This window comes from Pelophylax lessonae, assembly GCF_965119305.1.
Source record: "Pelophylax lessonae genome assembly, chromosome: 6".
Taxonomy (NCBI): Eukaryota; Metazoa; Chordata; class Amphibia; order Anura; family Ranidae; genus Pelophylax; species Pelophylax lessonae.
Window position 1 is genome coordinate 52,849,415 of NC_138773.1, and position 14,425 is coordinate 52,863,839.

Consider the following 14,425-nt stretch of genomic DNA (forward strand, 5'->3'; position numbering starts at 1 on the left):
CTGTTTTGGGGCGGTACAAGACCTGTTACTTCAAGCAGTGATTGTCCCTGTTCTGACTTCGGAACGTTTTCAGAGTTTTAACTCAAACCTGTTTACAGTTCCCAGGAAAGAAGGCAAGGTACGTCCAATTCTGGACCTCAAGGCGCTAAACTGTTTTGTGCGAGTACAGATGTTCAGGATGGAGCCAAGTCACAAGGTGGTGGCTTCCCTGCATCAGGGGGTTTTTCCTGCCTCTATCGATGTCAAGGATGCTTACCTTCACTTTCCAATATGGGCCGGTCACCAGCACTTCCTCCGCTTTGCCGTGTGAGAGAAGCATTATCAGTTTGTAGCTTTGCCCTTTAGTCTCGCCTCTGTTCCTCAGGTCTTCACAAAAGTGTTAGCCCCGGTGTTAGCATTATTACGCCAATGGGGGATCGTGGTACTGGGCTGCTTGATGACCTCCTTCTGCGAGTGGATTCTCCTGCCCTGGTGGAAAACCTGGAAATCACCATACGAACTCTGAGGGAGTTTGGCTGGATTCTGAATTTTCAGAAGTCTGCTCTGGTTCCGTCCACAGAGCTGGACTATCTGGGTCTTATTCTGGATTCCTCTGGACAAACTCCAGAAATTGCAGGCTGCAATTTGTCTCCTGCTGTCCAGCAGATGGTCATCCATTCGGACTTGCAGGCGGAGGCTGGGCCTGATGGTGTCGACCTTTGCGGCGGTTCCGTTTGCACAGTTTCATATGAGATCCTTGCAAAGGGAGATTCTGACCAAATGGGACAAGATGCTGCAGTCTGGACAATCCAATCCAGCTGAAACGGGGAGCTAAGGAGTCCCTTATATGGTCGCTTTGCTCTCCTTCCCTTGTATTGGACAGTTGTCACCATGGATGCCAGCCTGCCAAGCTGGGGAGGCATCCTCTGCAAAAATTCTGCTATGGGGATCTGGACACTGGAAGAGTCCAGACTACTGATCAATGTCTTGGAACGCCGAGCGATCAGACTGTGCCTGGACCATTGGACGGATCATTTTCAGGGATGTCCAGTATGCATTCAATCGGACAATGCCACGGTCATGGCTTATGTCAATCACCAAGGGGGCACAAGAAGTGTCCTGGTGGCTCTGGAGGTAGCTGGCATTCTAAGGTGGGCATAACGATTTGTTCCAGCCCTCTCCACCGTACACATTTCGGGGGGACGGCAGGGAACTGGCAGGCGGATTACCTCAGTCGGCAGGTGTTGGACCAAGGACAGTGGTCCCTTCATCCGTAGATGTTTCATTAGTTGTGTCTCCATTTGGGGCATCCCGAGGTGGATCTGTTGGCGTCTTGACTCAACAGGTGCAGAGGTTTGTGGCTCGTCACATGATCCTCTGGTGGACGCCACAGATGCACTGGTGGCCCCGTGGGGTCAGTATCAGTTGATATATGCCTTCTCTCTCAAGCTTCTGCCAGGATTTCTATGCAGGATTGAGGCAGAAGAGATTCTGGTCATCTTAGTGGCTCCGGCCTGGCCTCTCCGAGCTTGGTATGCCCATCTGGTGCGGCTGGTCGCTGACGGTCCTTGGAAGCTTTCTCTCAGGGGGGATCTGCTGTTCCAAAGACCAATCTTCCTTCCTGCTTTACATTTGCTGGCTTTGACAGCTTGGCTGTTGAACGCCAGGTGCTGATAGAGGTTTATCTGAGTCTGTGATTCCAACGCTGTTAAAAAATAGGAAATCTACTTCTAGGAAGATCTAACATCGTATATGGAAGATTTATATTGTGTGGCGTGAGTCTCTTGAGGTTCATCCTTGCTCCTTCTCGGTGGCTCTGATTTTGACCTTCCTTCAACAGGGGGTTGAACAGAAATTGGCCTTGAGTACCATCAAGGGTCAGGTGTTGACCTTTAGCGGCCTTCTTTCAACAGTCCTTGGCCACACACTCCCTGGTGTGTACTTTTCTTAAGGGAGTTAGGCACTTGACCCCTCCAGTGCGGTTTCCATTACCGCCGTTAGACCTCAATTTTGTGCTTTCGGTTCTTCAGTAGCCTCCTTTTGAGAATCTTCGGGAGCTTCCCCTGCTTCTGCTGTCACAGAAGGTGGCCTTTTTGGTGGCTATCACTTCGACGCAGGGTTGTCAAGAATTGGCAGCGTTATCCTGTGGTTCACCTTACTTAATGGCTCACAGAGATAAGGTGGGTCTTCGTCCCTGTCCATCGTTCCTTCCAAAGGTTGTCTTTGATTTTCATTTGAAAGAAGACATTGTGTTGCCACACCTGTGCCCCAAGCCTAAACATCCAAAGGAAATTGCTTTGCATGCCTTGGATGTGATCCAGGCGATTAGGGTGTACCTGGCAGCTACTAAGTCTTTTAGGAAATCAGATTTGCTATTTGTGCTTACGGATGAGCCTCAAAGGGTTCTGCTCTTCCTCTGCAACCATTTCCAGATGGATCAGTCAGATGGTGATTCAGGCTTATTCCATCAAGGGCGCACCAGCCTAGTGCAATATCCTCCGTGGGCTTTTAATGAAACAAGTTTTAAAATCAGCTACTCACAAACATGTGAAATATTCTAGCATATCAATTCCATAGAGCAACATCCTTGTTAAAGGTCCAATGTCTCGTGAAGATGAAGGGCTAATGCGTTTCGAGGCCATCCCTCTTCCTCAGAGCCTCATTTTAGTTGCAGTGTTTTGTTGACCACCCCGGTCGTAGAGGGCAGCAAAGCTTAGCCATAGTGGATGCCAAGTGAGAGTTCTGGGCTAGAGGCAGCCTGAGGACCTGGTTCTGAGCGCAGGAGCAGGGTGCTCAGCATCACAATTTTCTTTTTTGGATTATTCCATCAAGGGTCAGGTTCCTCCTTTCCCTGTCACGGTGCTATCTACTCGGCTGCTCAGTGCCTCCTGGGCCTTCAGTCATCAGGCATTGGTGACGCAGGTTTGCAAGACAGCCACCTTGTTGTCGGTGCACACGTTCACAAAGTTCTATAAAGCGGATGTGTTGGCCTCTGCAGATGCTTCCTTTGGCTGCAAGGTTTTGCAGGCTGCTGTTTAGAGTACCTGGTCCTCTTTGGGGGTGTATAGCTTTTTCAGGTAAGCTCTAGCTGTTTTGGTCAAGTACAGGTCTGTGATCCTGCGCAGGAGAGCTGGCTTGCCACCACACACACACACACACACACACACACACCCTCTCACTTTTTGTCAATATTTTATTATATCTTTTCATGTGACAACACTGAAGAAATTACACTTTGCTACAATGTAAAGTAGTGAGTGTACAGCTTGTATAACGGTGTAAATTTACTGCCCCCTCAACATAACTCAATACACAGCCATTCATCTCTAAACACTGGCAACAAAGGGGAGTATACCCCTAAGTGAAAATTTCCAAATTGGGCCTAGTTGGCCATTTTCCTTCCCTGGTGTTATGTGACTGGTTAGTGTTACAAGGTATTAGGTGTGTTAAATTTGGTGTTATTGCTCTCTCATACTGGTCCCTGGAAGTTCAACATGTCACCTCATGGCAAAGAACTCTCTGAGGATCTGTAAAAAAGAATTGTTGCTCTACATAACGATGGCCTAGGCTATAAGAAGGTTGTCAAGACCCTGCAACTGAGCTGCAGCACAGTGGCCAAGACCATACAGTTTTAACGGTTTAACAGGACAGGTTCCACTCAGAACAGGCCTTGCCATGGTCGAAGAAGAGTAGAAGTAGAAGCTGAGTGCACGTGCTCCCCATCATATCCAGAGATTGTCTTTGGGAAATAGAAGTTTAAGTGCTGCCAGCAGAGGTTGAAGGGGTGGGGGTCAGCTTGTCAGTGATCAGACTGTACGCTGCACACTGCATTAAATTGGTCTGCATGTCTGTCATCCCAGAAGGAAGCCTTTTCTAAAGATGATGCACAAGAAAGCCTGCAGTTTGCTGAAGACAAGCAGACTAAGGACATGGATTACTGGAACCATGTCCTGTGGTCTGTTGAGACCAAGATAAACTTATTTGGTTCAGATGTGTCAAGCGTGTGTGGGGGGCAACCAGGTAAGGAGTACAAAGACAAGTGTGCCTTGCCTACAGTCAGGCATTGTGGTGGGAGTGTCATAGTCTAGGGCTGCATGAGTGCTGCCGGCATTGGGGAGCTACAGTTCATTGAGGGAACCATGAATGCCAACATGTACTGTGACATACGGAAGCAGAGCATGATCCCCTCCCTTCGGAGACTGGGCCACAGGGCAGTGTTCCAACAAGATAACGACCCCAAACACACCTCCAAGATGACCACTGCCTTACTAAAGAAGCGTAAAGGTGATGGACTGGTCTGTGGGGCATTCGCAAATGGAAGGTGGAAGAGCACAAGGTGTCTTAACATCCACCAGCTCTGTGACGTCATCATGGAGGAGTGGAAGAGGACTCCAGTGGCAACCTGTGAAGCTCTGGTGAACTCCATGCCCAAGAGGGTTAAGGCAGTGCTGGAATGTAATGGTGGCCACACAAAATATTGACACTTTGGGCGCAATTTGGACATTATCACTTAGGGGTGTACTCCCTTTTGTTGCCAGCAGTTTAGACATTAATGGCTGTGTGTTATTTTGCATGGACAGCAAATTTAGTGTTATACAAGCTGCACACTCACTACTTTATATTGTAGTAAAGTGTAATTTCTTCAGTATTGTCACATGAAAAGATATAATAAAATATTTACAAAAATGGGAGGGGTGTACTTACTTTTGTGAGATATTGTGTGTGGACACACACACTATATGGTCGGCAGGTGGTTAAAGTGGTTGTAAACCTTTCCATATACCCAGTGCAGTGTCTGGCCTCAGGTGATACACAGAGATTAAACAAAAATTGTATCGGTTTTGTTTGCAACCCTCTCTTCTTTTCAGCCTTCTAAAACACACAGATCAAAGGATTTCTCTCCGCTCCAGCTGGTAAGTGCGGATCTGACATGAAAGGACACCCCCCCCCCCCCCCCCCCCCCATTGACTTTGAAGGTTTACAACCACCTTAAGGTAAAGCATCTGCAGCCTGTGTATTTGGGAGTTCATATAATACCCCAGATTACTAAATAATATCTGTTAAACTTCAGAAGCCAATACAATGACAAACTGACACTGGAGAAACTGACTTGCAAAAAAAAAAAAACACACCTGAGCGTTTTTGATGTAGAATATCTTTAAACTCTGGAACTAAAATCCAGTTTAAACTTTAACATGTTTGTTATTTTAAAAGTAATTTGTAATATTGGTACTACTGCTGCTGCTTTCAGTCAAATAAGCTGTGGTGATCCTGCCATAAAGGTTCTAGGCTAAGCACTTCCTGTTAGGGTGACAATGCTTTCTTCCAGTTGTACTCTTGTGTTGTCACTCTCATATGAGCTTTCAATAGAGACCAGAGTGATTTCAGCACACCTTATGAAGGCATGCTCCTCTGTTGTCACCATCGGCAAATGTACAACACAGCAACAATCTGACTATGGCCTTCCAGTTGTTCAGGAACTTTAAATCAGGGATCCTCAAACTATGGCCCTCCAGCTTTTGCTGAACTACAAATCCCATGAGGCATTGTAAAACTCTGACATTCACAGACATGATTGGGCATGATGGGAATTGTAGTTCCTGAAAAACTGGGAGGCCATAGTTTGAAAACACCTGATTTAAATAGTTAATTTGGGCCAAGCTGGTCCAAAAGAACTCTTTGGGGTTGATTTACTAAAACTGGTGCACACTGAATCTGGTGTGACTCTGCAAAAGAACCAATCACTTTCCAGGTTTTATTGTCAAAGCTTAAAGTGTAAGTCCACCCTAATACTAAAACCTCCTCCTCTATAGATCTCCACAATCTAACACTAACCTATCTAGCCCTGTAAAGAAGAAATCAGTATTCTTGCCTTTTTTTTAATCCAATCCGATCCGGTCTCCAGCGGCAGAAGCTCTGCAGAGGACACGGCCGACAACAGCTATGAAATGAATGGGGAGTGACCTCACCCATAGACTTGCTATGGGGTTTCCGTTGGATGTGTCCTCTGCACCCACCTCCAGAGTGAAGCCGCAGCTGACTGCTCAGCGTGGGATTGAGTCGAATTGGCTTCAAAAAAGGAATGTATACTGATTTCTTCTTTACAGGGTTAGATCGGTTAGTGTTAGATCGTAGATAACTGTAGATGCAGGGATTTTAGTTTTCGGGTGGACTTCTACTTTAATTGAACAAACTGAAGTTAGAAACTGACTGGCTACCATGCACAGCTTCTCCAGATTTTGCACACTCCAGTTTTAGTAAATCAACCTCATAGTGTTCTGGGAGCGGGATGGGAACGTCCTCTCCCGTTCCCGAAACAAAATATAGTTGGGATGAGTGCTGCTCTGCCATTCACAGAAGGCTTTGTAATCCTAGGAATGAATACACAGCGTCCTCTGGCTGAGGTGGAAATCCTAAAAACCATTCACCTGTCTCTCGGCCTCAGCCAATCAAGGAAAGCCTTGTATTAATCCATAGAATGCAAAGTGTCTTGCGTTTAGCCCAATGCCAGAAATGGGATGGGAAATTCCCGTCCCACAGCTAGAACACAATGCTGTTTTCTGTATGTAGCTCAGGCTTTATATAGTATGCCTAGAAGGCAGGGGAGGACTGGGTTGGGGGGCAATCCCCCCCCCCCCCCGGGCTGCTCTGATTCCCCCTATAAAAAGAGTGCACTGCTTCTGCCACAGACATGCCTAAAGGATTACTGGTGAAGAAAAGTAAAAAGTCCCTACTGAGTGGAGGATGAAGACAAGGACAGAGCGCATACCCCCCCCCCCCCAGCATGGATGGTTTAAACTGTGTCTGAGCAGAGGCCAGTTCCATTCCCCACTGGAGACTCTCCTCCCCCTGCCAGCCCCAACTGAGCTGTCCCAGCTCCCCCCAACTGCCCCCTGCTAGCCAGGTTGGGAACCCGAATTCGGCTGGTGGGTAGAGAGTACTTGGAGCCGGGCTTCAGCCTGGAATGGGGATCAGGAGTAGGCCGGGAAGAGTGGGAGGGGGGCCGAGTCACTAACCTGGGCCTCTGGTTTGTACTTGCCCCTTGGGCTAAAACTTGCCAGTCAGCCCCTGCTAGAAGGCACAATTCTTAGTGAAGGAAGGGTGTAGTTTTGCCCAAATTTGTTTAAAGTCAGAAAACCTGGAGTTAGGTTTTAAAGCTGAACTCTAGCCTTATGTTCAGTCTTCTGAAATTGTACAGACTCTTCTCCTGGACTGAAATTGCTTGCTGTGATTTCAGTGCACCCTGTTAGCTTCTCACAATGTGCCTTAGAACCTGTTGCAAGTCAGAGACCGTCTCATTTCCTAGCTGGAGGACTTCCCACATCATCGAATTCTTTCCTCCTTCGCCTGACTGTCCATCCTCATCCTCAATCATGGAGGTTCAGCATTACATGTAGGTGCTACGTCAAGAGGTCTACATGCAAATATTGTCGGCCTAGAAACACCCACTGCTCCAGACTGACATCCATCCATCCATCCATCCCATAAGGTGGTTCTAAAGGCTTTTTTTTTGGTCTGAAAATGTATTTCAGTTCTCTAAACATTCTAAAGCCACAATGCTTTAGATGTTACACAAGTGCATTGTATCTAATTGTGTTTAATGCTTCCTATGGGGGCACTTGTATAAAAGGTAGAGTAGAGAGCACTGTGGAACCCCAGAAGAGAAGATAAGGGGCTGCTCTGTGCAATACCCTTGCACAGAGCAGGTAAGTATAACATCTTTCTTATTTTACTGAAAAAAAAAATGACTTTACAACCTCTTAATGGTGTTTTGATATTTACATATCTCACACAGAGTCACAAGCACATGACATTACTGGGTCTAAAATAAGGTGTTTAACCACTTTAAGACCGGAAGGATTTGCCCACTTAAAGCGGTTGTAAACCCTAAAAAAAAAAAAAAAAAAACCTGCAAGACAAAGGCATACTGTAATGAGCTAGTATGCATCGCATACTAGCCCATTATGTGTAACTTACCTTAGAACGAAGCCCCGACACGGACCCCCGGACATCGCTGCGGGCGCTGCCATGATCCCTCGCCGTCTCTTCCGGGTTCGGCGGCTCCGGCGCGGTGATTGGCCAGAAGAGACGGCTCCGGCGCGATGATTGGCTGGAGCCGCGATGACGTCACTCCCGCGCATGCGCGCGGGAGTGATTTTCCGGCAAGCTCCCGGCAAACATAATTGAAGGTCCCCCCGGACCTTCAGAGCGCATGTGCCGCTCGCACGAGCGGCTGCATGCACTGCAAATATCTCCTAAACCATGCCGGTTTAGGAGATATTATTTGTACCTACAGGTAAGCCTTATTATAGGCTTACCTGTAGGTAAAAGTGTCAAAAAGCGGGATACTATCGCTTTAATGACCAGGCCCTATTTTGCGATTCGGCACTGCATTATTTTAATGGACAATTGCGCAGTCGTGCAACGCTGTATCCAAATAAAATTGACATCCTTTTTTTTCCCACAAACAGAGCTTTCTTTTGGTGGTATTTGATCACCTGTGCGATTTTTTATTTTTTGCGCTATAAAAGAAAAAGAGCGACAATTTAGAAAAAATAACAATATTTTTCAAATTTTTTTATATGAAATTCTCAAAAAAAAAATTAAAAATTAAATTTTTTTTAACATTTTAGGCCAATTTGTTTTCTGCTACATATTTTTGGTAAAAGAAAAATCACAATAAGCGTATTTTAATTGGTTTGCACAAAAGTTATCGTGTCTACTAACTACGGGAAAGATTTATGTCATTTTTATTGTTTTTTTTTTTTACTAGTAATGGCAGCAATCGTGGATTTTTTGCTGGACTGCGACATTGCGGCGGACAGATCGGACCCCTGACTGACATTTTTGACACTTTTGGGGGTACCAGTGACATTACTACAGTAATCAGAGCTAAAAATATGCACTGTTACTGTAAAAATGACACTAGCAGGGAAGGGGTTAACAACCTTATGGGTGATCAAGGGGTTAAATGTGTGCCTAGGGGAGTGATTCTTACCGTGGGGGGGGGGGGGGGCATGGCTTCTGAAATTACCATAGAGACCTGTGATCCTATATAGAAGGATCACATGGACTCTGTGATCATCCCAGGGAGAAGGACAGTCACCTGTGTTTACGACAGCCGACCTTTCTTCTCTCTCAGCGGGGAACGATTGTGGTTGTCAGGTGGCATTTGGAGCCGCCTGACACAGGCATCGCTTTCCCCGCTGATGAGCGGGAGCGCGCTGCCGCTGGCACGTGTTTGCCCCCTAGCCTCCTAAGAGCAAGCGACGTAAAAAGAATAAAATAGAATAGAAAGAATATAACACTATAACCGTTTTCTGAAATTCGAATAGAATAAATTTGAGTAGAATAGAATATATTAGAAAACAGAAGAATAGAATTGAAAAAACAATAGAATCGAATGGAATAGAAAGAATATAACCATCTTCCGAAATTCGAATTTTGAATAGAATAAATTAGAATAGAAAATAAAATAATAGAATAAACAATAATAAAATAGAATAGAAAGAATATAACAATATAACTGTTTTCTGAAATTCGAATAGAATAAATTTGAGTAGAATAGAATATATTAGAAAACGAAAGAATAGAATAGAAAATAAAAGAATAGAATTGAAAAAAAAAACAATAGAATATAATGGAATAGAAAGAATATAACCATCTTCCAAAATTCGAATTTTGAATAGAATAAATTTGATTTAGAATGGAATTCGATAAAAATTTGAATGGAATTTTAATTGATTCAAATTTTTGGAATTCAGTCAGATTGAGTTAAATTTGACCAAATTCAAATTTATTTGAATTCGAATATACAAAATCAATTCTGAAAACGAATTAGACAAATGTAACTAAACAAATTTATGTAAATAACGAATCGAATGAAAACAATTTTCTCATTCTGCGTGTCTATTGGGCACATTGAGATTAGTGGGGTGTAGGGATGCAGCGTAAAAGGTTAGCTGTGATTGGGGGCGGTGGGAGATGGGGGAGGTGTTGTGTAGTCCTGGCCATAGGGTGACAACACGTCTCCCCCACACATCCAGTACAGAGAGTGTTGTCACCCTATGGCAGGAAGGGAATTACTGGCAGGGTCATTAGGTGCAGATAAAATAAATATTCTCTTCTCATTGTAACACATTACAATGAAATTCTATTCTAGATAAAGGAAAACAAGTTCTGTATTGCAGCCAGTTCATCTCATCTGGATTATATCTCATTCTTCTCTTACATTGGAAAACGAGGCTGCCATTGTATTCCCAAAGCCTCAACCATTAATTCCAGCTCTGTTCTGCCTATTAGGGTCATGCTGGCTCTTGTAGTTCACCGATCCGGCCATGATCTGCCCCACCTGGCATGGAATGCAGCAGATAACATCTAATGTTACATTGTATCGTGAGGGTTGTGAAGGTATTCCAGCCGGCCAATCACAGCCCTTTACGGCTGGTTGGGTGTGGCCAGAGAGCTCAGCAGAACACGCGCCCAATGTCCGCCTGCGGAGTTCCCCAGCTAGGAGACACTGGAGAGTAATGACAAGGGAATGGACCAATCGTGCCGGGGGGTGGGGTTTAATCTATCCACTGGGAGGAGCGGGGCGGAGCCGTGGTTGGTTGCATAGTGGCTGCATCGTCTAGCTGTGACCTGGTTAGCTCAGGATGGCGACAGCAGCTGCTGCGGCTAGCAGTGTGGAGAGGGGAGTGCTGGTGAGTCACCGACCCGAGAGGAGGAGGAGGCATGTAATTGAGATGGAGGGGATCCCCCCCCCCCTTAGTCTGTGTACTGTGATCATAGGGAGGATACCCCTTGTATGTCCTGTGATGATAGGTAATAGGGAGGATACTGTGATGGGGAGGGATTACTCATTTCATGTACTGTGATGGGGAGGGGGGTTCACCCCATTGCATGTACTGTGATGGGGAGGGGGGTTCACCCCATTGCATGTACTGTGATGGGGAGGGGGGTCACCCCATTGCATGTACTGTGATGGGGAGGGGGGTCACCCCATTGCATGTACTGTGATGGGGAGGGGGGTCACCCCATTGCATGTACTGTGATGGGGAGGGGGGGGGTTACCCCATTGCATGTACTGTGATGGGGAGGGGGGTCACCCCATTGCATGTACTGTGATGGGGAGGGGGGTTACCCCATTGCATGTACTGTGATGGGGAGGGGGGGTTACCCCATTGCATGTACTGTGATGGGGAGGGGGGTTCACCCCATTGCATGTACTGTGATGGGGAGGGGGGTCACCCCATTGCATGTACTGTGATGGGGGGTCACCCCATTGCATGTACTGTGATGGGGAGGGGGGGGGTCACCCCATTGCATGTACTGTGATGGGGAGGGGGGGGTTACCCCATTGCATGTACGGTGATGGGGGGGGGTTACCCCATTGTATGTACTGTGATGATTGGGGGGATTATCCCATTGTATGTACTGTGAGGGGGGGGGATTATCCCATTGTATGTACTGTGATGATTGGGGGGAATATCCCATTGTATGTACTGTGAGGGGGGGGGGATTATCCCATTGTATGTACTGTGATGATTGGGGGGGGGGGGAATGTTATCCCATGCTATGTACTGTGCTAGATGACCTACACATATTGATCAGATCATTACATAACTTTGATTTGATATTCTGATCGAATCCTGCAATTATTTACCATTTGGATTGCCTTTCCCCTATTTTGCAGCCTCTAAGGTGAAAGCTATTGGGTTGGGGGGGGGGTGGAACGTTCCAATCTTGCTTGTACACTAAGTGATCTATTCTGAAGCCATTACATTCAATTCTTGTTTGCATTCCTCTGCTGAAAGTGATCAGAGTGATCCAGGTGAATGTTTTGGTATTGCTAATAAATTGGGGGTTCTTTGGAAGCCATTTGATTATATGACTGATTAGTTCAACCAGTGTTGTAAAATACTCCGACTGATAATAATTTGAGTGCGCTGATCATTTGTTTCTTTTCAAATGTATGCAGAGTATGTGCTAAATTTCCGAGGTAGCAATTGATTACACAGAGAAGCAGTGTCGTGACTTTTTAAATGACTTTGAAGGTGGAAGGATGAGGGGTGTGACAGTCACTGATGAAATTTGTGTCCATTTTATAGTTAAAGCAATCATAAAATAAAAAGCATGATCAAAATCCAAGCTTCTCCTTTTACCATGACAGCTTGTCCTCTTTGGTGTCCTTCAAAACCACAACCCTTCTTCTACCATTGCTTTCCATTTGTCCTTGTCTTGCTTTGCACCATGGCAGCCTGTCAATTTATTGGATGTCATCCACCATGTTCTTGCTTTGCTCCTCTCCAGCTGAGGTTTTTTGTGATGTGGCCAAGAATTGGCAATTTACTCTTTTAATATTCCTTCCAACAGGCACAATTTTTGTTTCATTAAATCTGTTGCACTTCTTTGGTGACCATGTCTGTACAGCAGGTCTTCAAGATCCTCTTGTAGTATAGTTCACCACTTGATCTTCTTCTTTTCTAGAGACATTGTGCAGAAACATGTTTTTGAACCATACCTAAGAACATACCAGACTTTGTAGCAATTTATTTGAGCTTGGAGCACCTACAATATGTCACACCAGGCCCATTGGCCAAATCTGACCCGCCAGGCCTTGCCATGTGGCCATCCCTCTGTTTTGCAGCTGGAACATGGAGGAACTCGCCATTCTGCCACCTCCAGTCTCATCCTCTGCTCCCGCTGTCACATGTTAACACAGGAGCCTTCTGTATTTACAAGGAACAGCTTTACTTTGTGTCCGGGATTTAATAGATTCTTCACAGGGGGGACAGCTCTCTGCCTCCCTGTGCACTGCCTACAAAGGGAGGTAGAACTGAGCCAAATACACGGGTAGTAGAGAGAGCCGCCCCCACACAGGGCGATACTAACTAGGTAATTTACCAGAGCTGGGTTAAGTGGAGGTGGGGGGGGGGGGTCAGTGTTGCACGCTGTGCGTAGCGCACCCCGCCGAGCCCTGCACGCTGTGCGTAGCGCACCCCGCCGAGCCCTGCACGCTGTGCGTAGGGCACCCTCAATACAGCTTGACCTTTGAGGGCAACTGTATATACTGCTGATGCGGTCTACGATAAAATTGAGTAACGTCCCTGGCTTAGAAGGACATTATTCCTCTAGCTGTGACCTGGTTAGCTCAGGATGGCGACAGCAGCTGCTGCGGCTAGCAATGTGGAGAGGGGAGTGCTGGTGAGTCACCGACCAGGGTGGGGTCATGAGATGGAGGAGGGCCCCTCAGTCTATGTACTGTGATGATAGGGATAATACGCCATTATATATCCTGGGATGATAGGTGATAGGGGAGGATACTGTGATGGGGAGGGGTTACTCATTGTATGTACTGTGCTGGTGGGCATGAAGGTTACCCCATTGCATGTACTCTGATGGGAGGGTTACCGCATTCTGTATGTGCTGTGATGAGCCCTGCACACTGTGCGTAGCCCCCCCCCCCACTGAGCCCTGCACACTGTGCGTAGCCCCCCCCACTGAGCCCTGCACACTGTGCGTAGCCCCCCCCCACTGAGCCCTGCACACTGTGCGTAGCCCCCCCCCCACTGAGCCCTGCACACTGTGCGTAGCCCCCCCCCACTGAGCCCTGCACACTGTGCGTAGCGCCCCCCTCCGAGCCCTGCCCACTGTGCGTAGCGCCCCCCCCCCCTCCGAGCCCTGCCCACTGTGCGTAGCGCCCCCCCCCCCTCCGAGCCCTGCCCACTGTGCGTAGCGCCCCCCCCCCCCTCCGAGCCCTGCCCACTGTGCGTAGCGCCCCCCCCTCCGAGCCCTGCACACTGTGCGTAGCGCCCCCCCCCCTGAGCCCTGCACACTGTGCGTAGCGCCCCCCCCCCCCTGAGCCCTGCACACTGTGCGTAGCGCCCCCCCCCCCCCTGAGCCCTGCACACTGTGCGTAGCGCCCCCCCCCCCCCTGAGCCCTGCACACTGTGCGTAGCGCCCCCCCCCCCCTGAGCCCTGCACACTGTGCGTAGCGCCCCCCCCCCCTGAGCCCTGCACACTGTGCGTAGCGCACCCCCCTGAGCCCTGCACACTGTGCGTAGCGCACCCCCCTGAGCCCTGCACACTGTGCGTAGCGCACCCCCCTGAGCCCTGCACACTGTGCGTAGCGCCCCCCCCCCCTGAGCCCTGCACACTGTGCGTAGCGCCCCCCCCCTGAGCCCTGCACACTGTGCGTAGCGCCCCCCCCCCCCTGAGCCCTGCACACTGTGCGTAGCGCACCCCCCTGAGCCCTGCACACTGTGCGTAGCGCACCCCCCGAGCCCTGCACACTGTGCGTAGCGCACCCCAGATACAGCTGGTCCTTTGAGGGCAACTATACTGCTGATGCGGTCTGCAGTGAAATTGAGTGACGTCCCTGGATTAGAGGGACATTATTCCTCACCAGTTCTTTGTGTCTCCAGAAATTGTGTTGCCTTGGCGA

The 14,425-nt window shown here is 47.9% G+C and overlaps 1 protein-coding gene across 1 annotated transcript in view; it reads left to right on the forward strand.

Moving 5' to 3' along the window:
* The first annotated feature begins 10,561 nt into the window (after positions 1 to 10,561).
* ROGDI (rogdi atypical leucine zipper) overlaps positions 10,562 to 14,425 on the forward strand; it is an 82,214-nt gene continuing 78,350 nt past the window's right edge. The window contains exon 1 of the mRNA XM_082261835.1: positions 10,562 to 10,682. Coding sequence (XP_082117961.1) covers positions 10,635 to 10,682 — 48 coding nt within the window. The 5' untranslated portion in view covers positions 10,562 to 10,634. The remainder of the gene's footprint in view (positions 10,683 to 14,425) is intronic.